General features: G+C 37.7%; 2 protein-coding genes across 2 annotated transcripts in view; both read left to right on the forward strand.

Annotated features, from left to right (window-relative positions):
• Positions 1-10,731, forward strand: part of LOC146132146 (uncharacterized) — a 50,338-nt gene extending 39,607 nt beyond the window's left edge. Inside the window, exons 38-47 of the mRNA XM_083397225.1 lie at positions 656-865; positions 2,451-2,669; positions 3,143-3,292; positions 4,269-4,397; positions 4,932-5,123; positions 5,798-5,865; positions 6,246-6,470; positions 7,507-7,877; positions 8,278-8,430; positions 10,152-10,731. Coding sequence (XP_083253351.1) covers positions 656-865; positions 2,451-2,669; positions 3,143-3,292; positions 4,269-4,397; positions 4,932-5,123; positions 5,798-5,865; positions 6,246-6,470; positions 7,507-7,877; positions 8,278-8,430; positions 10,152-10,432 — 1,998 coding nt within the window. The 3' untranslated portion in view covers positions 10,433-10,731. The remainder of the gene's footprint in view (positions 1-655; positions 866-2,450; positions 2,670-3,142; positions 3,293-4,268; positions 4,398-4,931; positions 5,124-5,797; positions 5,866-6,245; positions 6,471-7,506; positions 7,878-8,277; positions 8,431-10,151) is intronic.
• Positions 10,732-22,555: 11,824 nt separating this feature from the next.
• Positions 22,556-27,394, forward strand: part of LOC146132147 (titin-like) — a 170,250-nt gene continuing 165,411 nt past the window's right edge. Inside the window, 7 exon segments of the mRNA XM_083397226.1 lie at positions 22,556-22,722; positions 23,354-23,484; positions 23,820-24,020; positions 24,864-24,988; positions 25,574-25,736; positions 26,307-26,461; positions 27,021-27,152. Of these exon segments, the coding sequence (XP_083253352.1) occupies positions 23,364-23,484; positions 23,820-24,020; positions 24,864-24,988; positions 25,574-25,736; positions 26,307-26,461; positions 27,021-27,152 (897 nt within the window). The 5' untranslated portion in view covers positions 22,556-22,722; positions 23,354-23,363.

Here is a 27,394-nt window from a genome sequence, read left to right on the forward strand (position 1 = left end):
GTGTTGTAAAAAAAACTTTAGTCACTTTTTTTCAGATGACTCGACTTGACTTAAGTCATTTTGGAAAAAAATGACTTTGACTTGACCAAGTCTTTCGAACAAATGACTTGAATTAAAAAGAGGTGTTTTCTTAAAGCATTTTTTTTATAAAATGAGGTTATTATATCCTTATATTTCTACATAAAACAATTTTATTGCTATATGTTGCTTTTTTGTTACCATTTGGTTGTTTTATTGCTCGTAATCGAGCTAGTGTACCAATTTTTATGGTTTAACGTTTGCTTTTTATGACAAGGACTTAACTTAAGATTAACTTGCTATAATTTTGACTTGACTGGGACTTAACTTGTGATTTATTGAAAAAGTCTTGACTTAGACTTAAGTTATTTTACGAATGCCTTGACTGCGACTTAAGTCATTTTAAAAAACTTGACTTATAATTTGTTGTAAAAGTCTTGACTTGGACCTAAGTTATTTTACGAATGACTTGACTGAGACTTAAGTCATTTTGAAAAACTTGACTTGCAATTAATTGAAACGTCTTGACTTGGACTTAAGTTATTTTATGAATGACTTGACTGAGACTTAAGTCATTTTGAAACAAAAAACAAATTTACAACACTGTTATAATAATACTGATACGTTATGACATTAGCACGGCGAGCTCTTCGGCTTGCGTTCGCCCGGCAAAGAAAAGAGCGCGACGGAAGAGACAGGAGCAGAAGAGGACGAAGAAGATACGCAGTATCCGGTAAGGAGGAGGATTAGGGCTCTTCTGGTCCGTCACCAGATGCTCAGCACCAGGATGAAGCATTACAAGAGCGCACTGAAGGCGGCAGCGACGTGCCACGAAAACGTTGTTAAGGTTTGGCTGCATTGCTTACAGTACGTTTGAATTTTTTTGCCTTTGGATTTTTATATGAGCGTTGCGATGTTGTTGGATGCTGGTTTGACACAAGTAATTACAGTCTTTATTTCAGAAGGTCCTTCAATGGTATTACGCTATTTGATGTATATAGAGTAGTTATTTTTAAATTGAAGTCCGGCGATCCTTGGGGCTTCGCGCAAAAAGTTGAACTTAAATAACCCTGTAGCGCATTTTGTCCAATGCCGGCACGTTTTACGAGAGAATGTTACTATTGCAACTTAACGCAGTTAAGGTAATTGCAAACTCTGCACCTGACATTACACGTTTGTCGCTCGCCCAATAACGCTTGATTGACCCTTGCTGATTAGGCAAAGGTTATCGCGAAAAACGTTGTAAAGGTTTGGATGCAATGCTTTCAGTACGTTTACATTGATTTTTTGGCCTTTGGATTATGATATAAGCGTTGCGATGTTATTTGATGCTGGTCTGACACAAGTTATTACAGTCTTTATTTCAGAAGGTCCTTCGATAGTATTACGCGATTTGATGTATATAGAGTAGTTATTGTCAAATTGAAGTCTGGCGATCCCTGGGGCTCCGCGCAAAAAGTTGAACCTAAGTAACCCTGTAGCGCATTTTGTCCAATGCCGGCACGTTTTACGAAAGAATGTTACTATTGCGACTTAACACAATTAAGGAAATTGATAACTCTGCACCTGGCGTTAGACATTCGTCGCTCGCCGAATAACGCTGGATTGACACTTGCTGATTAGGCAAACGTTAACGCGAAAAACGTTATTAAGGTTTGGTTACAATGCTTTTAGTACGTTTCAATCGAAATATTTTTTGGCCTTTGCATTGTAATATAAGCGTTGCGATGTCATTGCTTGCTGGTCTGACACAAGTAATTACAGTTAATATTCCAAATTTTCGTTTGATAATATTGACTGCAAAGGTACGCGTTTTGATGTATATAGAGTAGTTATTGTCAAATTGGGGTCTGACGATCCCTGGGGCTCCTCGCAACATACTTTAAATTCATTGAATGGTAAATTACATTAACAAGAGTATATCCTCCTTATTGCAGTTTTATGATTATAAATTGCTTGTTTAAAAATGCGGTAAGTGGTTTGTACCGGATTTAATCTTGATTTGAATCTAATAAAGGAAGCATAAGGGACCGGACTAATGAATTTAAAAAACACTGATAAAGCCTGCATATAGATAAAGTAATAGTTATGTGGCTCGAAATTTTTTTTGATTTGGACACATGTATTTTTGTCCTTTTCTGATTGTTTTTATTCGATCCACAATTCGGACAATAATAAATTGCTGAAAATGTGATAACAAGGTATGTGATATTTGAAACCTAGATTGCTGCATGTAAGCTACATAATTTTGAAAAATATTTTTAAAATCGTGGCTATTAACATATTTTGTGTAAATGGTGGAATTTTGGAGTTACTGTCATAAAAGATATCTATAGGTGGCACATATCTGCTGGAGCCCATAAGTTTACAACTGCTTAAAAACTATATAAAACCACAACAAAAATAACAAGTAGAATGTATTGCACTTTCAGCTACGTCAGGCCATTAAAGAATCCGAGAAAGAGCTAATGAGCAAAGACTCACTGCGTGACGTCATCGACATGCCGAGCAGCCCTAAGAAGGAGGCCTTCGTCACGGTCCTGCTTCGCAGTCACGCCCGACTGCGCACGCAAGTCGATGACGTCATGAACGCGGTGACGTCGGGAAACTTCGAGGTGCACCAGATCATCAACCGGCACGAGTTGGGACAGGTTGGTGTAATTATTATGTAAAGTTCAAAATAAAGTTTTTAGTTGGAACGGTGTGCATTCAAAGAAAATATATTTTAAATATTTTAGATGCTCTTTACTATTTTATAGTAGTGCGTTAAATATATCAATATACAAATATATCTATTACAATGAGTACTCACGTTATTTTTATTCGAGTAGATTTATTTTGCGACAATTTGTAGACCAACATTTCAATAACGTAGAAAAAATAACACTTTTACATGTTTAGACGTATTGTGGGATTGTGTTTAATTTTCATTTTTACTGTTTCTGCATGTTGATATATATGCCTAACCAAGTACCAACACGTAAAACCTATTGAAAAATGGAAATGTGCCCTGCTAGTGTCCAACGTACCATGCTGATGGAAAGGCCGACACTCCGGCATGAAAATAACATTACCTCGTCAGTTTATATCAAAAAAGCAGCGCATTTACATTTTTATTCTCCAGCCCCGTCTCGGGCAAGGACGCAAAACACTTGACGAGATCACGATGGAGGTGTCGGTGTTTTACGCGCATTGGAAGAAACTCTGGCAGAACTACCAGGAAAAGCTGGAAGGCCAACAACTCAGCGCCTGGTTCACGCAGAGCTACAGAACGGTGAGTCTCGCCTGAAAGTGGTTTGTAGGATTGCTGTGTGCATTAGATACTTAAAAAATCGATTCTCGCCAGGTACATCATGCACGGAAATGTAATGCAGCTTGCTAATGAATCTCAAAGCCAAAAAGGTGGAATAAATCGACATCATCTTGATAAAGGCGTTTCGATACGTTCTTGTATCACCAGTCACATTAACTGATGATACAAGAACCTATTCAAACGTCTTTATCAAGATGATGTCGATTTACTCGACGTTTTGGCTTTGCCGATTTTCTATATTTTGGACAATAAGTGCCGTGATCCAATGCGATACTGTATGACTTCATTACTAAGCTCACGCAAGCAAAATATAGATAAAATAAAAACGTTCGAAAGTATTTTTTAGACAATTGGCTCATTAGCGTAAATAAATTTATTTACCTCCATTTATTAACCTACTAGTTTCTGATAAATTTCGTTTCCAAGGTAAAAAATGTTTCATTAGGTCGCGCATCATGGCTGAAATTCCTATAATAATTTGGAATCGAATCGGCACCGATACCACCCTAGTATCGTACGAGTACCGATACTTTAACTTGGAATCGAGTATCGGCTCAGATCCGATATTATCGGATTGCGCAATCGCATGTATGCGACAGGACAAGACGATTTTCTTGCTCAGTTTTGACATTAATGTTGATATATTTCATTAAGCATTTAGGTCGTATTTTTGCCATGCTACCAAAAAAGAGACGTTGTTTTATGCATTTCCGATAAGTTTTTTATAAACGAATACGAGTCTGCAATGAATTGAGAGAATACTGAAAATCAATCGTTTACTTGATATTTTTTATAACTTGAAATCCACTTTGCTGACCCAAAATTGTATTTTGAGTCACGTTTTTATTTTTTTAACATTGACTTGAATTGATTTCAACTTATACTGCGAGAGCTGGATCACTTAATCAAGTGTTTAACTTCTCGATTCTTGGCGCAGCACTGCGAAGCTATTAATCGCTTCGAGGGAAGGCTGGCTAGGCTGGACGACAAGATTTCGACTTGCAAGGTCAAGAAGCGAGCTGTCGCCTTACAAGAGGAAGCCAACGAGATCTTGATAGAAATACAGGTGATGTAACAACAGTAGGAAGTTTAGCTGGCCAAGAACATTGCTTGTATAATTCCAATCAGGACAAACTACGATTAATTAGCAGAATGGCTGTAGTAACGCATTTTTACCCTATCAAACTTGTCACCAACATTAATGCGGACTTTGGTTTAAAAAATCATAAATAAAATGGTTAAAAAATCTTGAAGGAAAGCGTGAGCTGTTCGTTTTATTTTAATTATTCTTTTCCATTTTATAAAGTGAGTTTGCAGCAGCTATTGGTACTATCGAACACTATTTTAAAAATCAGGGTGTTTCTTTTTTTCCCATTTCTACTTTGACCTGACGAAGCACGGTTGTGCGAAAGCTTTCAAGATTCCAATACAGTTTGTCGTTATTTAGAGTCATCTGGTTACCCTATCCAGAGTTAGACCAATAAAAAAGATTTCTTTTTTTAAAAAGACTCAGTACCTGGTCGCGGCGCACTAAAGGCTACGTCTAAGAAAAAACTCCACCTTTCTGACTTTCATTTTTTGATTCGTTTTTTTCTCGCAGGAGGCGAAACTGGAGTGGGAGGAGTTCGCGCGCTCGTGCAAGAGACGACTGAAGAGCGACAACCCGAGGTTCGAGCGCACCCAGAAGGAGATTGCGGAGGCGCAGATGAAGATAGGAGCGGCGGAGGAAAAAGCGAGCAAGTCCGCCTCCTCCGCTCACACCATGAGCAAGTTCTACGCGATAACGGAAGAGGTTTGATGATTTTAATTGCTGTGTTTTGTTATTAAACATTGAATGACTGCGTGGGTTGAGTGGACAGTTCGGAGCTTGTATATCTTTTTTAACATCTTTATAAAATGTCTGACATTATAATACAAGGATTGCTAGACTATTCTGCTGTTGCCACATTAGGAGTTCAACGTATGTTTTGCAAGGGTTAAGAAGATTTCAAATATTAAACATTTAGTACAACATTAACCTTATATCCACATTATATTTATAAGACCCTAATGAAAACTCAAACATTTATAGACATACGAAAACAACGTTGATCTAGCCCTTTAGAACTACTGTAGATTCCCTTTAACATAAAGTCATGCGTACGTAGAGGTAGTTGCAATTTTGCCACTGGATAGAGTTTTCTAGTCGATTTTTCTTGCTTAAAACCTTGGTTGATCAAACTGGGTTAGCCCTCTGAAGCCCTTCACTATGTCTTTCTGCCAATAACGAACTATAATTTGAATAACCAAAATGTCCCAGACACATCGACATTTTCGATAAAAATATTTAAAAGGTTCTGTCAAAAGTGTTCGTACGAATTATTGTTAGATTTAAAAACTCACTGAAAAATTGTGAACTTCATACCTGTAGCAAAGCAATTATTCTCACACTATTCCTAATTTTAAATTGATTTTGTTTATTTTTAGTGCGAATCGTGGAATCGTGAATTGCAAAAGTTGGTGGAGACGATTCGACACAAGTCATCACTCATCAAGTACGTTATACAAGAAAAATCTGGGTTATTATAGTTATACAGGAAGAACGTGGATTTTTATAGTTATACGGAAAAATCTGGGTTATTATCGAACTGCAACTTGACGCACCAACATATTTAAATCTTTCTTCTGTTGATGCGTCTTAATTTTCCTAAAAGCATTACCACAAATGATTTTTTTGAATCTTTGCTCTTGTAGCAGCACGCCCTTTGAAAAGATTAAAAAAAAAACATTCACACAAAACATTAAGCACGAGGCTTGACAGTTAAAGTAAAAGAGATCACCGAAACATCAACATTCGCCACCTACGACCCGCAGTCTCCGGGTTTCAAAAGGAAACAGCAGCAACTCTCAACATTTGTTCATCGCTATATTGCAGGACTTCAGACGAAGTGGACGACCTCGTGAGGCAGCTTGGCAAGAACGTTCTCGAACGTTTGGAGGAACAGCGAGATCGCACGCACAAGTTCGCCTCCATCATCGTCGAGGCCGAGCAAATTGCGGAACGGGGATGCGGCGAGGCGATTGCAGTGGACGTTCCGCCTTTCCGCAAAATGATGAAGCGAAAACAAAGCGATATCGTCGAGTCGGTCAGCAACCTCAGGTATATCATTTTAACTGTCTCTGGCACGCACAACGCCATTGTAAGGTGCTCCACGCTCTGACCTGGCGAGGTTGTTCATCAGGGGATATCTATTCCAGGGACCTTGCATCCACATATTTTAACGCGATTAGTATGGGCCAAACGAATTTTGGACTAGATTCACCTCAAGTAAATTAGGGGCAACCAAAAGTCCATTTTAAGGTGTTCCTCTTTCTGTCCTGATCGATGTGGGATTATTGTGAACCATACAGTTCGAAAGAGTGCTCACTGCTCACTCACAAATACAATTTTACAGTCACAGTAGCCGGGCAATACACTGAAGCAATCAAGTGAGCGATAAATCAGAAAGACTTAGTGTTGTTATGCCCTGTATATTTGCAGATAAAAACTTGACTAACCAAATGTGATAAAATGTTTAATTTAAAAAATGGCCACCAAACTAATGGTCAGAGTATTCGTGTCGCAGGCCTGAAACTTAAGCCTTTCACGGGCCAAATATTTTTGGTCTGTCGGCCCAATTTGGCCCTTGGGCCATATGTTACACACCCCTGATTAAAACTTATTGCTGTTAGCCTAGCATGTCCATGCGGGGCGATATGAAAGCAAGCTTAAGTATTGCTTCAACCGTCAACCAGCAGGTGGGCACTGCTAAAGAGAAACTGCAAGTAAAATTTGGCTTTCACAAAACCTTCCAGCAAAAGCAAAATGACTGTCGCCTGTGCAGTATGCAATGTGTTTTTGTTGTATGTCTTCGGACTAGTTTTACTAGGGTTTTTGTTTCCATAGATACTGATGATGCCATCGTTGGCGAAATATAGATATATTCTCTAACATTTACTAAAATGTCTGACTATACCACTGTTACTTATCAGGAGTTGAAGTTGACATTTGTTTGATAGGGTCAGGGCGATTTCAAACATTTCACATGCGACATCTCAAAAACATGTATCAATCGTACATTCGATAAAAGCCAACAACAAACTATACTTTAGCGTTTACAGCAGGCATTTTATGTCATACCGTCCCTTTTCTTCAGGTCAGAGGTGGATCACTTGCATTCGCGCCTGGAAGAGGTTAAAAGCACTTACAGCGAGCCCCAGTCGCCCATAGCAACCCACAGCGCCCCACCAACCCACTTACCGGAACCAGAGACGCCCCGGATGGTCCCCGGCACCCACCTCATCCCGTTCAGGGAGCCCGAACCCCCTCAAACCCCCACCCTTGTACCCCCGCCGGCCTTTCCCGAGCGCAAGTTCGAGCCCTACGATATGTCGGTGCTCCTGGATGAAAATCTCAAAAAGAGCAGCGGGGAGGAAGAGTCGGACTCCGCTCCTCTTCCGAAAAAGATCGAGAAAAAGGAGCTCTTTACACCACCTCCGCCGCCTTCTCTCCCTAGATATGATGAAGGTAAACCTTGTTTTCTGTTTTCTATGTTTTACACGTGTTTTCGTAAGAAACGCGATGGAACTGTAAAAGATTGTAATAAGAAGTCTTTTTTCATTGTATGTTTGTGTTTGGGTTATTGCGATAATGATCACGCCACAAAAAATATGAAAATGACATATTTTTTAACTTATTATAAAATAAATACCAAACATAGCAAAGCTCGCAACGCTTTTGTGTAAAAACATTAAATATGAAGATTTTAACTTTTACCCTTGGCTATGTTAGTTTGTTTTATGTATGGGATGGCGTAATCCAATATCGTAAGATAATGGTGTTTGGACGTTCATATTGTTAGTTACACACAAATGTCTTGTCTTTTTTCATGCGTAAATTAAAGCAGTGGATTTACATTTCTTCCCAGCTCCTCTTACGCGCACGGTTGGACGTCCATCTGCGAGTCCTCTCCTCGCGTCCACCGACACATCCTCATCCTCCTTCTCCGTGTCCTCCGCATCGGAAGAGTACCTGGTGGAGTCTGTGACCTCAGACAGCGACGAGAATAGAGTTGTGACAGGTCGGTGGTGAGCAACGCGTATAAGACAAAATACACACACACTTGAAAGTATTTCCCTGGTTTTAAAGTTTCCTTTTTTAAGCCATTTTTGTTTGAATTAAGCGTTCTGTTATGAAAGAATAGGTCAGTGTTTCTTAAACTTTTTTTGTTTTGTTCACTCCTATCATCGATCTCCAGATTTCATTCACCCTTGTCTAATGATATGATAAAACTATCTCGTTTATATATAACAGCACAAAATGATTTAGGTTGTTTCGATTTTTGTTAAGATCAACTCAAGCTAGGTTTTACCACTGAAAATATACAATCTCTCGATTCCAGAAATATAAATCTACAAAAGCACAAAACACAGTTTTTTTTTTTGTATTGAACACTTAGTGCAAACCAACTTCACTATTACAATAAGCAAAAAACACCAAAAAACAACAATTCAGTAGTTGATTTACTGCAGAGCTATCATGCATTTCTGACGGTTCACCCTTATTCACCCCCTTTGATTGGTTCACCCCTGCAAAAATTTTGTTCACCCTGGGGTGAACCATTCACCAGTTTAAGAAACCTTGGAATAGGTTACAATCCGCAATATAGCATTTTGCCTGGTGTTTCTTTAGAACTATTGTTTCTATGCTTTATATACTCGTAGAGTACTGGGTTTTACTAAATTCGAAAATCTCAAGCATTTAACAGTTATTTGAGTATGTGACAGTTGTGACACTGTATCCTGACGGTGCTTGTAGCTTCTTACATGGCGAATAATCCACGTTTCTAACGTTTACATTTTTATACTAAATGTCAAACGAATTAAAATAAAACCCCCATAGTTAAAGTAGCATGATTGTCACTATAAGTATGACCGAAACGTAACTTGGTAAACAAGCCAATAACAAATAACAGTGCAACTAATGATGATGCAAGTACGTATCGAAACGTATTTACCAAGATGATGTCAATTTAGTCGACATTTTGGGTTTTAAGAATCATTAATTAATTATCAAGCTACATTACAGATTCGGGCATAGTGTACAGTGTTGTAAACAAGTCATTTTGAAATGACTTAAGTCCCAGTCAAGTTATTTGCAAAATAACTTAAGTCCAAGTCAAGTCTTTGAATAAATAACAAGTCAAGTCCCAGTCCAAGTCATCAGTTGCGCAAGTTAAGTCCCAGTCAAGTCATAATTAGAGCAAGTCATGTCCTTGTCATAAAAATAAAACGTTAAACTATTATAATTTTTAAACTCGTATGATTATGAACAATAACTGAACTAAAAAATAAGGAAAACGGATAATATAGCAGGCAATTTGTTTTTTGTGCAAAAAATTGGACAAATAGCTCAATTTTATTAAAAAAATACTTAAAAAAATGCTTTATTTCAACCCAAGTCATTTGTTCAAAAGACTTAAGTCAAGTCAAGTCATTTGTCCGAAAGACTTAAGTCAAGTCAAGTTATTTTGCCCAAATGACTTAAGTCAAGTCAAGTTATTTAGAAACAATGACTTAAAAAGTGCACTTAAGTCAAGTCATTGACTTAAGTCATTACAACACTGATAGTGTACAAAAGTAATTTTATTTAGCAGAAAATCCCACTCCAAAACCAACACTATATTTATAAAGATCATAAATCTAGGGTTCTTAACAGTTGTTTTTTGTAAAGAGTGGCTTTGTCTCAGATGTTCTTGCGTCTATCTTAGCAAATTACCTGAACTCATGCTATTTTTCATAGCACGAAAAGTTGACAGGACCGCGTCAGACCGTAGCGACCGCGACACTTCCACGTCGTCGGTGACCACTAACAGCAGGGGACAGACGCCGCCGCCCAAGCCGCCGCGACACGCGACACAACATCGGCGCAGCAGCGACAAGCGACAGCGCAGACAGGAGCGTCAGCGCTTCTGGGAAAGGGACCTCGACCAGTACGCGGCAGCTTGGCTGGCAGAACGTGAGGGGAATGCCCCTAAAGAGGAAGCGCAAGGTTGTGAGAAGGTATACTGCAAATTCAAGTAAAGCCCCTCTCTCTCACCGTAACACGTCACTTTCCATATTTTCTTGTCATCACGTGATTTGTTTTCTCACGCATTGGTGATTTTTGCTGTCACGTGACTGATCTGCGCACCTTTCTTTCCTTGCACTGCTAACACACGCCGACCACTATTTAACTCATTATCGTACACGAGTGTATTGTTACTAATATTGTCGGTAAACACTCCAAGTGTTTTATTTAACACTTCAAAGTTCATGTAAAGTTCGTCAAATTACAAAAGTGTTTTTATTGTACGCGTATAAATGTTTTCTTTCGTTGCCAAAATCGTTTCACCTCCGTTAACAAACTGTTGCACACTGTTTACTTCACGAGACCAATAACCTACATTCAATTTGTTGTCACTTTTTGTCGATTTTTAATATGCAGGGCTTGTCAGCATGATCATAGTAACACACTCAAAATTAAAATTGCCAAAAGGCTTATTACTACATTTGCAAGAACATTTCACTAAGAAATAAAAAGACTACAAGTTTACTGATGTTCATTTCGCTACAAACTGTTTTTTTGTTTTTCTTTACGTTTATTTCACTGTGTGGCCGCCATTCACCCATTTTGTACAAACGCTACTTTTAATTTATTAATTTACATTCTTTTCCAAACTTTCATTTTCACTTCATCATATAGTTTTAGTAATAAAGTATTCAAATAACAATCGGTTTGGTGAATTCGCATTGATTGCAAAATCAAATGCACCATGTAAAGATATAAAGAATAGTTCTTAATTTTAAAAAACAAGTTGATTAAACTTGTATCACACACTTTTGTGTTAAGGATTTAAAATCGAAATACGATAGTTAAAAGCAACGGGTGAAATAACATAGAATTTTGCCTCACATAGTAAACAATTGCAGTAGCTATAAACTTTTTAGCAGTTAGGTAATTTTCCATTCACCATTTTTGCTTTAGAGTATAGGCTTGCCCAAGATTATCGATTTGAATTAATTTAAAGGCATTGGTAGTGGGTTCTAAATTCTAATCGCTCTTGAAAAAATACTTTTTGGCGATTGAGATCAGAGTTGGATCAAATGTAATTGATGTAATTAATTACAGTTTTTAATGTAATTGAGGCATTTTCATTCTGTGTAATTGTAATTGTAATTTGGTAAAATTTTGGCTCAATGCATTGATATTGAGAAAATTGAAGTTTCAATCATGTTCCACGATGTTTATTTTGTTTGGGAAGCGATGAGACAACTGTTTTCCATATTTCAGCTGCAATGGAAAACTTAGTAAATTGCAGTTTTGTAATTGTAATGTGATTGAAACATTTAAGGGAATAATTGCAATTGAACTTAATTAATTGCAATTGATCCAACTCTGATTGAGATTGAGTTTATTTATTTTTTATCCTTAGGATAAATATTGCGAAAGTATAACAACTTACCAGGATTTAAAGGCTTTGTCTACGGGCATTTTTTCTCTCAAACGTTATCATAAATTCGTAGTGACCTGTTTAAGGGAAACTAATTAATATTGGTTGTTTCAGCATTATTGGCTAGATTTAAAACTAAACCAAATAGCACTGGCAAAATACAAAAATCTAAAGCTAATACATTTGTCAACAGTGCCACTTGTTGTTTTATCTATTTAGTGTCGCCGGGAACATGGACTAGCTAAGTGGCCGCTGTGGCAAGCCCTCGATAAACGTTTATCGAAATAAAACTAGTTGTTAATCAATGAAAGTGTACGAAAGCTAACAAAATAAAATCACAACGATATAACACTGGTAAATATTGGGTGTGAGGCCCGAAAAATACTTGAAGCCTTCATAATTGGCCAAAACCTTCTTTGTACCAAACACAGCTATCATTTTCTTGCAGGCCGGATCTAGCAATCAATTGTTTGAAGTTGAAAGCGACCAACCTGGATTCTCGCTACTAACTACGAGGTGAAATAAATTTAAAATCAGTTTGGAGAAGACACCTTTCTTTGCACGCTACACTCGTATTGTAACACCTCTTGAACTTTGTAAACAAGCATGTATTGTTTGGGCGATTGGGACTTTATGACGTCATTTTTTTAATTTTCATGCCTAAAAAAAACTAGTTGTTCCTCACTAGCTGTTATATGAAGTGTGGCATAATAAAGAATCGTCCCCCTGAATAGGATACACTGCCTTGACAAGTTCTGAATTTTTTTAGTGTTTGTATTACAGAAGTTCATTTGTTTAAAGTATTTCGAAGTACAGTAGTCGTCCACAGTTTAGTGGAAATTGTTTGTTACCCATTTTCGAAATAGTCAGCCACTCATTTTTTAAACCGAAGCGGGAAACGAGGACACGTCATCAAATTAAAACTTTCAAAATTAAGCAATAGGTTGGTTGGATATCGAAAAGAATGTAAGTTATAGTGACGTACATTGCTTAGCTTCTATTAAAACCTTAAAACTTATTGACATTTATTGGGGTGACTACTATTGTTATCTTATAGGACCCTTGTGGACCGAAGCCATGTAATTCCAAACGAAGCGAATGCCTCACACACAGAGCAACCCAACTCCTTGTTAAACGAAAGCGTTAGTTCGATCGCTACTTGCACATCATCATGCAACACCGAGGGTCTGTTGGAGGCGGACGCCTTGACGGGAGTCATACCTGAATTTGAGGAAACGCCGCCCATCATGGATCTTTCTCGAAGCAATTCGAACCCATGCGAACCCAGAAATGACAACCAGGGTTCTGTCGATATTGAGGTGTTTCACCAGCAATCTCCCGAGCATTCGTCCAGATTACAACCCGACTTTGACTCCTCTATTGAAACTGGGAGATTTGCTTGGGAGTCTTTCAGGACCAACACGGTTACCTTTAGGCAAGAGGAAAACGTTCAGCGAATGCGGACTGTTCGGACTGGGACGCAGAGAAACAAACCGATGAACGTCAATCTGGCATCTTTGTTCGGAACAGATAACTATTCCATGAGTAAGGAGTTTTATATCTGCTGTATTTAAATAAATAAATATTTTAATATGTTAAAACATTCTTCTATAGAATGCGTAATGTGCATTTTGATAGCAGAATTTAAAGCTAAAAAGTCACACTTTTTAAAATAAATAATTCGACAAAAAGATAAAACTTTCAAAAAGCGCGTTTTGAAGAAAGAGGGTTGAACTCTGACCCAGGAGCTTACCAACAAACAAACCAAGGCGGAATCATAAAACGTTTCTCCCTAAACAAAATAACTGGAACAATGAAAACTTTTTAAGATTGTGGAGTTAGCCTATTTGTTCATTAAATACGTTAACCAATTAACCTAAACACGAGTATATTTTACTTTACACTGTAGCGAAGCATAGAAGTCACGGCGAAGCATTCATAAACGACCAACGACCATCTTCAGTCAAGCGTGGCGGCAATGTGGTGACCACCAAGACCTGGAACTTGGAAAACACCTTTCGCCCGATCGGAGGCGGCCGAATCGAAGTGATCGTCACGCCGCAAACGAACACCAGGAAAACACGCCACAAGACGACCATGAATTCTTGCCGCTCGATTGGAAAGTCCTCTACTCCTAAGCTGCTACAGAACAGACGCTTCGTCTCGTTTCGCCAACTGGCGTACGGCGGGAGAAGTCCGCAGCGAATTCGCTCATATTCGAGCACGGACAGCGAGCGTCGTCCTAACTTGAACCAGCACTCCCGCTCTGTGTCTCTTGTGTCGGGCACGTCGTCATTATGGGACACCGACTGTCTGGTGGCCGCCGACTGCTTAAGCGGCAAAATTCCGACCGCGCTGGCCAAGCATGCAAAAGGAAAGCTAACGGACGACGGGGATTTGACCGATGACCTTCTAGCGCAAAAACCTTTACCGGACTTGCATTTTACAGATAGCGACTCCACTTCAACTCTGGTCGCTGGCCAAAAACCGGGAAAAGGTATGTTATTTAGGTCTCTGGTTTGTAGGTCTGTGATGCCTATAACTTTTTCAAAACTCTAGTTTGTATTTTGTTAGAAGTAGATTAGAAAGGTGGTTCTCAAACTAAAAACCTTTTGTCCGTGGTTAAGTTTTTAAGGGGTCTCTTTTCAATTATATGAGCAGAAACACATTAATTATTTAATTTTATAGTCACTGTTTTTAAATGACTTGACTTGACTTAAGTCATTTGGGCAAAATGACTTGATTTGACTTAAGTCTTTCGGGCAAATGACTTGACTTGACTTAAGTCTTTTGAACAAATGATTAGGGTTGTAATAAAGCATTTCTTCAAGCATTTTTTTTATAAAATTGAGCTATTTGTCCAAATTTTTGCACAAAAAAACAAATTGCCTGCTATATGTTCCATTTTCCTTATTTTTTAGTTCAGTTATTGTTCATAATCATACGAGTTTAAAAATTATAATAGTTTAACGTTTTATTTTTATGACAAGGACATGACTTGCTCTAATTATGACTTGACTGGGACTTAACTTGCGCAACTGATGACTTGGACTGGGACTTGACTTGTTATTTATTTGAAAAACTTGACTTGGACTTAAGTTATTTTACAAATAACTTGACTGGGACTTAAGTCATTTTAAAAGGACTTGTTTACAACACTCAAAGTACAACATAATAAATAGGCCTAATTGTTTTAAGAGGCCAGCTTGATGGAATCTTACATTTTGTTTTACCTATGCTTGAGAATAATTTGGTCCGGGGAATACGAATTTGTTATGGACACAGCGCCTTTGTCAATATGTACGATTGTACGGCCTAATATTGTTGCTGCTTTCGCGAGGGCCGCATCCTAATTTAATTGCAGAAAGTATTTACCCGAATCTTTTTTTCACAATACAGAACATTACTTTCGGTTACACTTTAAATTACTTCGACAAACCGCCCTGAAAAATACCCCCTGACAAAATATAAAACAACCGCAACCTCGCTAAGGTACCATAATTAGTTGCATTCAATTAGTTTGTATTAGGTCTACATTAGGTTTCTTTGCAGTTTTCAATATGCGTCCTGGATTTACGTTAAAAAAATGGTAAGCCTAGGGCCTAAGCTTAATGGCATATGATATAAAGTTGCATAAAAAAAGGGTCTTGCCCAAAGCTTTAGAATTTTAGATCTAAGTTTCAAAAAATGTTTTATTGAATATGAACAGTTATTGAAATTTTGCATATTTTATACCTCATTCAATTAGAAAAATTTTAAACTTCGTAAATTACCAAAAATGTATCTACCTATACGTTAGTAAATCTGTCACCAATTTACATAACACAATATTTTTTTTTTTAATTAAAAACAACACCTAACATCTAGATTCTAGAATCTAGATTGTATAACCATACATCTATGGGATTCTAGAATCAAACCAAAACATCTAGAATCTAAATTTATATTTAATAATCTCGAATGGCAACTGGCAACTATGGTTTTTACTTCACAAGATAAACCTTCACAACTTTTTGCGTTATTGTTACGTCACAATAATTCACTACGCCTATCGCATTTACTAACAAGGTTTTCCAAGCGTTCACTGTATTGTTTTGCGGTGTTAGGGCTATCATGGAATCGTTTTGCTACTATTTACTGCCGGATAGTTACTTTAAAGAAAGAACCATTTGATTCAGACTGAGAGTTTGAAGTGGCTTACGGTGATGTATCACTAAATACTCGGTTTAAAAATCTAGCAGCTATAACAAGAAGTTTATATGTAATTCGTGAGGAGGGCGAAAAGCACATTAACAGGGCAATAGAAAAAGTGGTGTGTGCTAAAAAGGTTAATAAACGCAGATTTATATTGTCTATGGATATTTACCAGTTTATATGAGGCGTAAATACCTTGGTTCGCGTGGACCGGGGGCGCCTTGAAATTGTTAACAAAATTACGTCATAAATTTACATCATAAATCACTAGTGAACCTGATGTTTTCCGTCAAACAAATCTAAAACTAGAACAAAGTTTAAATACCTTCAAAGAAAAGGCGTTTGTTTTTCTATTTAATCTATTTGTTTATAAATATTACACCAAGATTTTAACTAGGCCTTTATGGAACCCCTAAAACTAGTCCAAGGACCTCAGTGCACAACTTTGTTCCGCATAAGAACTGAAAGCTTCTCTTTTATCACTTGAAAAGCCTTTGTATAGGCCAATACTGTACTAGCGGTACGTGTAGCCTATGTAGCCTTCCACAGGTTGATAACCACTGCTCTAACGCGATAAAAAAGTGTTCCTATTAGGGTTCGAACAGATTTCAATAGAAACATCCAACGCAAAACATATTTTTGTAACTTTGCGTATAGTGTTATAGGAAATTTCAATTAAGTATTTTTTATTAGACCTGTAATTTTCAAATGGGTTCCGTGAAGAAGTTTTTAGGGGTCCGAGCAACATCTTTTAAATTCATTAAATTCGACTCAATTCATTTAAATCCGACTCACCTTTCTTGTTGAATTCTAATCTTATTTGAAGATTTAGCAGACAGTGAAGGTCTACAGGAAATATTTGTTTGTATAAGTACTGGACTTAATGTTAGAGGAGTTATTGTGCTTTGTTTTAATTTTCCCCGTTTTAAAATTGACGAAGTCCAACATTACTCAAAGGAAGCAAAATATCGCCAGGTAATAAGTTTGAGAACCACTGTATTTATTATTCAACTGTGAAATTTAATTTTTTAAATGTTGAATCCCAAATTTCTATTGATTCTGTTAGCCAATGTGCTTACATTGATTTTACTTTTTTATAACAGTTAAAGTCCATGTTGCTGCAAGTAAGCGGCGATCAGCTCGCTTAAACATTTTTTCAACAACAGCAAAACCCTATCAACGGACAAGAACTAAGGTACTATTTAATGTATTTGGTGGTATTGAGATAACAGCTTAAACTAAAAGCATTTTTAGTCTAAATGCAGAAATTATTTGCGGTCACATTTCATCATACAATTTGGCTAGAAATCGAGAAACTAGAAAAATGGCGGAAAATGTGTAAGCTAGCTGGGCCAAGTATACTTACTGGATACTGGTTTCTGCAGCCGTCTTTCTTTAATTTATCACGCGTTTGGTATTATTACGCTGCAAATTAGTTTCACTGTATCCAATATACCTATCCCTAGCCACAAAAAGGATAACTTATATGCTGCTCTTTTAGTAAAGTAAGTCCTGTTAACATATATTTTAGCTTTATTAAAGGGTTGCATGCAACATCAGGCTAAATTATTTTTTGCCACTCGATTTCTTTCGTATATGTGAGTATATATACAGTTTTCTGTCCTTTAACTTGGTGTTAACTGACCGACCAAATTTTAAACTTTTTCCAGGTTAAGGGCGACTCCGCACACGGCCTGATGAGGTCGCCAAAGAGGCGATTTAAAAACGTCTGTTCGTACCGCCGATTAGCTGTAGCGAACCCGGAGAAGCGTCAGGCCCACGTGAGTCACTTCTTCAGAGCGAGCCCAAAGCGAAAAGCTGGAAGAAAATGCGACGTTACTGTCACAGACACGGATACCTCCACCGTAAGGAAGATTTATGTTTCCTAATTATATGGCCAATTTGAGTTTGTATATTGCTTCTTAGTTAACGCAACTGACAGTGCCATTGCTTTCATAATTAATGTACTCGCCGAGATTAGACCAGCGGAAATCTTAATAAGAATTTTAACTTGACGACGTCTTACTATTTTTCTTTGGGTGATTCGCGGCCCCATGCAATAGTAAAACTCGAAAACGTAAACGTAATTATACTGTACATAAACAACGATATAATGAAATAGAAACATATTACCAGTAACACATATAGCGAAAGTTTTGTTGACAATTTATTAGCAGTGTTTGTATTAATGACCCCAAAACTATTTTTTTTATTACATTTTTGAAAAGAACAAACGTCATCCTCAGTGTTTTTAGGCACATGTCGTTTCATTTGACCAATTACTTTTAGCTAAATTAAAAATGCCAATTATTTTTTGCCCCATACGTCATGTAAACATCTAAATATGTTTACCGAAATGTAGGAACCATACAATGTAACCGTAAAACAACTATTTTGCTTGTATTTTCCAGAGGTGGAATTACAGTTGAAAACACCAAGGGCTAGGAATACTTAAGAACATAATTTTATATAATAATACCAATTTGAAACAAACAAATCACATTTTAGTTGTGGGCAATAATTGCAAAACATGCATACTGATGCTATAGTTATAAGCACATGTGTTTGTCGCAGACCAGAAAAAAATACTAAAGTGTACATTTCCTTATTATACCGTGACAATTTGCTATGGAGTGCGTCACAATTTGCTATTGAATGTTATTTACTGACACAGCATAACTAGTTTTCATAAAAAAACAGCGAAGTTTGTTATTATAACTTGGTACTAATGTAGCGGATGAAAAGCTTACAATTTAGAGAGATATTTAAAAGGTATATTTGCAGTTGCTAATATTTTTATGGTGGAATTGTCTTTTGAATAGAGGTTAAAGGTGTCCACAGAACGACAAAGGGAACCACTGTGATAATCGAATATTCAATTTGTTCAAACCATTGAATACAGTCCATAGGTATAACAAAAAGGCTAATAATTTAGCAAAGTGTTCTGTGCGCTTTTACTTACCTATCTTACCATGAGTAAATTGTAAACCAGGGATTAAAGAACTTGTTGGCTAAGGGATCCATTAAAGCAATAGACATAATTCCTTTTTAAATTATATGTTTAACTGTTTTTTCGAGAGAGCCATATAATATTTTTAACACTGAATGTAATTAACGTGTGCAATTACTGCGGTTTGAAGAATCACTAAAAATTTAAATTTAAACAACGGGAACTGTTTGACGTAATAAGAATATCAAAGCCCATACAGAAGTTTTCAACAGATGTTGAAAATGAATAAAGAGTTATTCGAAACGTTCAAAATGATACCTACTTCTGTATGGGCTTTGATATTCTTATTACGTCTTACTACAACCTCCAACCATTATGCTCCAAAGGGAACTGTTTGAATTAACTCTTTATGCGACTTTTGGTGCCGCATGATATATTAATGACATAAAATGATATTTGTGTTGATACTAGAGCCAAATACAAACATTAAGGCTTCCATTCGTTAAACGAGATTGTATAGCTTGATCTTGTTTTCGATTTGCAGAATTTTATTTATAAAAATGTTAAATACACCTAACTAACTTCTGCCATTTCTTAGCACGGTTGTTTCGAATGCACTGTTTTGGTTGATTGTCGATTGTTACGTTTGGAAAAGTTTTATTCATAACATAGAAATGTCAGGTAACATTGATCTACGCGCCTCGTGTCGCAAGTCAAAGATCGATATCTGGCTGGCGAGCCTTACGTTCCCGGTCATTGTTTTAACGAATTTATTCACGTATTTAGCTTGACGTATCTTCCACCGACACAAGTAGCACCGTGATCATGTGTAGCCAAAGCAAAGCTAAGCAAGCAAAACAGGCGTCGTCCCTCAACATCAAGTTAGCCCAACGAGAAAGTCACCCAAACCAGTAGGTGGCCTTCTTCTACCTATATCAATCGTTTGCACAGCATAACCTGATGTTAAAATTAAAATATCAACTATGTTTCAAAGATTGCTTTAGGTATGCCTCTGTACACGTTTTTATAAATGTGTTGACGACAGCTATGAACCGGCGGTTAAATTTACGCACTGCCATGTTATGTAGCTACAGGATTTTCTATAGACTTCTTTACCGACACGACCAACATTGTCTACTGGCAACCACGCTAGTTTAAGTTCGATTCTCACCGAAGGAATTGGTCTTTTGAGTCATTAAATTTGGTTATTAGTCTGTTGTATTTGTCTCTAATTCGATGGAAGCTTTTTTGTCTCTACATGTTTGCTTTGAACGGTATGTTTTGTTTTTAGGTTGATTATTTTTAGCTGAAGAGCATTATCTAAATTTATAGCTTATTAAAATACCAGTAATATTTTTCCTAGCCCCGTAAAAACCTGCTTTACCATTGTGCTGTAACATTACAGTGTGACTTTTTTAAACAATCAAATCAGAGCAATGTTTTGCTGTTGCTATGTTTTTTAAAGGCACTCAATAGACTAGTATACATTTCTAAAACCTTTCTGCGCTGACTAACAAATTACTCCCGCGTGCTCTGGCGTGTTTACGAAAAAAAAACACCACACTTTAAACGACTCTTTGCGGACTGCTGTATTCAAAATGCGGCACGCGAGATCTAAAAGTTTGCCTAATCCTGATGTAGTCTACGACAGTGATTTTCAACCAGTGTTCTGCGAAACAATAGTGTTCCGTAAAACCTTGCCAAGTGTTTCGCAAGAAATGTATTAGTTTGACTAATGTTCCATGACACACCGGCAAAGTCACTGGCTTATTACAATGAACGTGTATTGCTTTTAGTTTATGAGAGCGCTTATCCATCAATTCGAACGTTTTACCCCGTTTTGATTAATTTTGTCGTGTAACAATTATAATACCCCTGGTTGTCAACAATGGAGTTGTAAATGGCGTCCTGTTGCTGCTTAAGTTCAATACAACCCGAATATTAATTTTGTGCTCATCCAAACTTGTCCAAAAGCCCCATATATCACACGAGGAAAAACTGAAAGTGAATGAATTGTTGTTGTGTTGTTTATTTTATTGCATATCATTAACTTTCGCTTTGGATTCCGCAAAATTGTTTGCTGCAAAATTGTCCCATGGTTAAAAAGGGTTGAAAAACACTGGTCTAAGCATGCACTAATCGCTCTAATCCCATGTAATCAGACGGAAGTTTTGGATGACATCTATGTCTAGACGTGTTTAATGAGCTGACTTGTATCAAGTTCAACTATCGGACAGCAGCGTGGGTTATTTAAAGGCAACTTCTGGTTGCCGCTATTTATTATTTCGGCCTAAAACATGTTGTATTTCAGTAACATTTTAGCGAAATTGATTTACACCCAATGGACAAAAATTGACGTTAGGTTTTTAACGTTTTTTGTCAAACGATTCCCACTTGTGAAACATGTGTTTTTTATTATTTTTTCTAAACAGCCGTAAACCTAAGTAATTGCGATTTTTGCGCTTTATCTCTCAAGTTTGGTCGGATCTAGTTTATTTGTGCTTGGTGACCTCACAATTTGCACAACTTGCGACATTATACATAATATTTACTCACAAGTGGGCGTAACTTATTTGTGATCATTTTTCTGTAAGTTTAAACTGTGAAGGATTTCAAAAATGCGATTTGTTAAAGGCAACCTCTATATATAACATAGTAAATGCTTTGTTAATCAGCATGTGACTTGACTTAATCCAAATTAACCGTTTTCAAGTTTTCGGAATAATTTTCAAAACAATAATAATGATCTCCCCGCATACAAGATATAGCAATATTAATCATGGGCTTCCAACAAGTATTTAGGCTATGTTTTATTTAGATTTAGAATTTACTGTGTTAGCGAAAGGTGGGACGGAAGCGTATCCTAGAAATTATGAAGTTATTTTAAGGAAATATAGATGTTAAGGTATAAATTACGTTCAAGCCAAACTTTGTATATCTTTATATATATTTGGCCAGTGAGTGCACAATAGATATTATCAAGGGTGACATTGAAATTCATTTTCATGGACAAGGTGATCTCAGTCTACTTAAGATAAACCGCTGTATTGAAATAAACTTTATTTTACACAGTTAAAGGCAAGATCCAGCAACAGCGGTTGTAAAAAAATATTCCCACGCTTAAATATACATTTTTGACGACGGTTGTCGCCAACTCGTTTGGCAATTTCAAGGCGCATGAGACGAACGCGGTCGAAAGTTAGTTTTAGACGTGACAGAAAGCAGACGTAACCGGGTTGACGCGACTAATTGATAAAAGGACAGCGGCGGAGCACTGCGGGCCACTGGAATACCCTACGACTGACGTCACCCGTAGGAAATGTGCATCGCGCCCTTTCGCTTCTGCGACAGTTGTTCTACTGCAGCGCCTCGGCCACGGCAGCCGTCTACCGCCCTAAAAATAACAAATGGTCGAAGGCTGCTGCCTTTGCCTTCTTCGCGTCGTCTCCATTGCAACTATATAAGCCGCCCTGGTCCCCTCGAGAATTACCAGGCGTCGTTGATTGAATATCCAGCTGTAGAGTTTCTGCTCTCTCTTGTCGGAATCGTCGTTCTAACGCCGCTCGTGTTTTTTTTTGTGTTTCCCCTTTCGCAGCTTTCCACGTTGTTTAGGGTTTAATTTCGTCGCGAATTCTCTCAAGACCTGTGTTTTTGAGCGCCGTTTTTTCTCGACACAGCAAGTTTTAGCCAAGTGAAAAAAGTCGCTGCTTATCTTCCCGAAACTCTCGCCCGGAGAGGTAAGGACGCCAGCGAATTTTTAGCGGATTCAACCTTAGCGTTATCCACAGTATTTTTTCGTTCGATCTAACCAGACCAGGTTAGATTTCCACCGGAAGTGTATTTTAGTCGAACCGGATTTTCCGTACAAGCAAGGTAAGAATGTGACAGTTTTCCGAGAAGATAGAGTTTTGTGGATGTCGTCGTTTCCTGGTGTTTTTGTTGCATGGATGTTGTTCTTTTTAAAACAATTTTGCAGACGAGTTGGGTGATATAGTAGATTGGTAGCACATAGTATTGATATTTTCGTAATTGGAAATCTACGAATTAAAAACATTCAAATATTTAGGTTTGAGAACCTAAAGCATGAGAATTAAAAAACAAAGAATGCTTTTTTACGTTTTGTGTTATATTTTTACCGATATTAATACTGTTTGTTTGATTCTTTGTTTGTTAGTTTATTTAATCTGAATATCAATAATTGAGGTAAAAAATTGAATAACAAATTTTAAGAAAAAAATACGTTTTTTGTGTGAATACGTTTTTTTAGTTTATGAGGAATATAACGATATTGCATCCCACCTGCATGTTTTGCGTTTACCCAAGTAAAAGTATACCAAATTTTAAAATCTGACTTGTGTGTTCATTCAGTTTGGGAAAGATGAGTCGCCAGAACAACTTGATGGCCGACCCAGCTGTCGAACCCCCCCGCTTCCTTCAATCCCTGCAAGGGGTCGTCGCCGTGGAGGGGGGTCAAGCCTGTTTTGAAGCCATCATAACTGGTAGGGGTCCTATACTTGATCGATTTCTGTACTTTTTAAACAATATATTTGTAGACGAATTTTTAAGTAAAGATTTACAAAGAGTGGGTTTGAATGAATTATTTCTGGTAAGTTGAAAGTATTACGTCTGTGTGATAAGTTGCCACCACCTGTTAATTAAAAGTTTAAAAATACTGAAAACGCGTTTTGGTATGAGCCTACCGACAAATATAAGTAAAATATTTTTTTGGCAAAAAAATCGACGATTTACTGGGAAAGTTATTAATCGCAGATAACAAATACCTAAAACCTGGGTGTTGTTTCTCGCTCAACAAACGCAACACTTTGGTGCACAGGCTTCCCACGACCGGAAGTGCGCTGGTACCACGCCGGAAATGACGTCACTGAGTCGCACAACTACGAGACGAGTTACGCGGCCGACGGGCGCACTTGCCTGGTGATCGGCGAGGTGTTTGACGAGGACGCCGGACAGTTCACCTGCCAGGCGTACAGCGAGCTGGGCCAGGCTTCCAGCACCGCAGAGCTGCTAGTGCAGAGTGAGTGGGCTTATTCTGGGACGTTTTTTAAAGAGTTGGGCAGAACTTAACCATTTACATATTACAAGAAACCGTTTGAGGTTGAATTTACGAACAGGATGCAGACCAAAGGTCGTGAGTTCGAACCTCACCCCAGGCTAGTTCTTTTTTTTAGTTTTCTTTAAAAGTACTGATTTTCTCCGGTTAAATGGCCAACCTGCGCATATTTTTCGTGAAAGTTTTTTTTTTCAATTTGATAGCAGGTGGGATATCCTGTGTCATTTTAGTCCATTTTTATTAATATACAATTTTGGAAAAACAAGATTACACCACACTGGCGTTTATTTGTGACTCGAATACCGCGTCATAAGGGCATATGCCCTAGAGAAATAGTTCTGACTCGCAAGCTATAGATTCAATTATGGTTCATCAGTAATGAAGTGGTTTATCGATGTGCGTCTTTTATAACATACAGAGTAGGTCAGTAACGTAATATTCTATTTTAAATTTTAAACCTAGGATGTTTCACAATGGTGAACCCAAAGAGTAAAGACCGCTGCAGAACCGTGGTTTACATTCAGAGTTGTTTGCTGAAAATAAATTACTATTCGATATGAGTTAATTACAGGTTCAAATCTATGGGGTAAGCTGTGTTTTGGTTCGACCATACCAGCTGGATTTTCAAGCTGTAACGTTTGATACCACGTTTTGCTATTCGCACCCAACAAAACAAAACAACTGCTGTATTTACCACCTCAGATGGAGGCAAATGCGCATTGCCACTTAGGCGAAACCAGTTGGACGTTACACCGTATTGCACACATGACATTATCTCCTTACTAACCGCCTTGTAATATTTTACAGCTTCCAGCAGCCCTCCGGACTTCACACTGCGACTTGCCAACGTCGAGGCAAGCCAGGGAGACTTGGTTCGCTTCCAAGTGCGTGCCAGCGGCGTTCCAACACCGCGAGTGAAGTGGTACCGTGAGGTAAGGACTTTGCGCGTGTGGAGTTGTCACTTTGCTGCGTTTGAACTGAGAGGCCCTATCCATATAACAGTGGCTTTAACACAGTGATTCCTAAACTTTTTCGCCTCGTGGTCCCCGTGTTCTTCGGAATAAAAGGCCGACTGCTTCAATATTCAAAACATGAAAAAAAATTACAAACATCACTGTGCAATAAATAATATAGCATTAAGCACAGTATTCATAATGTTAATTTTTAGTATACAGTGGAATATAAAATAGTTTGTCCTTTTAATGTAATAAAAACGGCTACTGGCATCATTGTTGCGAAGTTTGCGCTATTTCAAAAGAACCTTCAGCGATAGTTTCGACGTGTGTTGCAATTTCAGCTTTTCGACGTGTGTTGCAATTTCAGCGATAGTTTCAACGTGTGTTGCAGCCTGCACGTCTGTCTTTAAACCGGTTCAAATTTGAGCGTTCTAATATTTTCCTCATCATATTGGTTGCCGAACATCGCAGACGTGGAATGTTTGTGAAACTGACTTTCTATCTGGTGGTTTTATATATAAATCTAAACTCCGTACCTAATCATTGCATTGGTCCGCGAAGGGAGCCGAAATCCGCAACTGCGCCGACTTCCAGATCCGATGCGAGGAGGGTCTGTACAGTCTGACGATCGCGGAGGCTTGTGAAGAGGACACTGGTCGCTTCACGGTGACCGCATCTAACCAGGGAGGCAAGGCCACCTCCACAGCCGTGTTGACAGTCTCAGGTAAGCTCTCCATCAGCCTCCTCCTTTTGCATTAAAAGCTTCCTACATATGATTTGATATAATTCTTTCGGACAATTTTCCTTAATTTAGCCTCACTGTGTAGCAGCTCTGTGCTGGCTACCAAAACCTTGGAACGCAAAAGACGGGTTTTCCTAAGAATTTTAATTAAAAATCACGAAAATAATATTCGACAAAATGGTAGTCACCACGGAAACTAAGTTAAAATGAAGGAAAATTGTCTTGGGCAGTTTTTGGATTATTCTAACAGTCATTTGTGATACAGACGACAGCACAGGTTGGAAAAATCTTTAGTGAAAATGAAGTTTACAAAAAAGTCGAAGCAACTTTGAATATAGAATTTTATTCGTTAAACGCTTAATTTGTATTATCGCCATTTAAAGGATGTAAACTTTTACTGTTGTATAATTAAATACATATTTTTAAATTTGTTAAACAGTTTTTCTATTACCTTCATTTCTTAGCCAAAACAGGCAAAAATAATGATAGTTATGTTTTAGTACGTATCTATCAAAGCATTCAATGGTTTACATATATACAATTATTTTTCAGGTGAGGGAACTGTCACCGGCCAAGCCCGATCGGACTATGAACAAGAAACCGGATTATTAGCTCATCAACTGATGACGTCGGACTCGGAAATGAAAGAAATGTCGGCGATCAAGCAATCGCGCGACTTCGAGATGCAGAGAAGTTCATTTGCCAAGGTGAGATATTTTTGTTCTTGACTCATTATTTCAATACAGTAATGCAGTAGTTCCCAACTTGGCTTGCGACACCTTACAGATGTTATAAATAGTTCGCGGCACCCTTGCTTGCATTTTTACTGAGTGGTTCGCTGTAAGGTTACAGTAAACGAGACTGAAACAGCACATTAACTGCGCAACAAGGTTGAAAAAACCTTCTTAATTTTTGGCAATTTTATCGTACACGAAAAATTGTATCAAGAAGCTCACCAATAGAGAAAAATAAAATCCTAAAGAATTTGAAATAGCTCTCGGCACCCGCTAAAAATGGCACCCTAGAGTGCCGCGGCACCCCGGTTGAGAAACACTGTTATCATGGAATCAATTCTGTAAAATAATTACTTAATAAAATGTTGTGATGCACAGTTAGGTTGTGATTCTAAGAAACCAACTAATTCTGCCGTTGGTGTTTTTTTTACCACTGTTGTCATGGTGATATATATTAAGTGTGATGTCTTTGCAGTCATGGCAACATGTATATTTGACGTTCTAAGAATAACACGTTATTCGTTTGATTTAGGAACAGCGCAGTAGCAGCGCTAGATCATCGGAATCACGGTCCACACAACAAAGCACCAGCACGAAAGCCAAGTCGGGATTTAGAAGGCAGAGCCCTTCGCCCATTAGATCAGTCAGGATGAGCCCCCCAGTCGTAAGTCCATACAACATATATATTACAGAATAGTTTGCAATAAATTAGGTTGGAAATACCGTAGTTAAATCGGGATTTCTGTTTACAAGACTACAAAATGCTTTCGTATAAACTACAATCTCGTTAACGTGTGTTTTGTTTTAAAAAATTGTTTATGTGCAAAACTTAAAAAAACCTGAAACTTAAAAAAAGTTGATAAAGCACTACTTTTCCAACCCAAGTATTTGTTTAAAAGACTCAAT

This window comes from Ascidiella aspersa, chromosome 9, assembly GCF_963924565.1.
Source record: "Ascidiella aspersa chromosome 9, kaAscAspe10.2, whole genome shotgun sequence".
NCBI classification, from domain to species: domain Eukaryota; kingdom Metazoa; phylum Chordata; class Ascidiacea; order Phlebobranchia; family Ascidiidae; genus Ascidiella; species Ascidiella aspersa.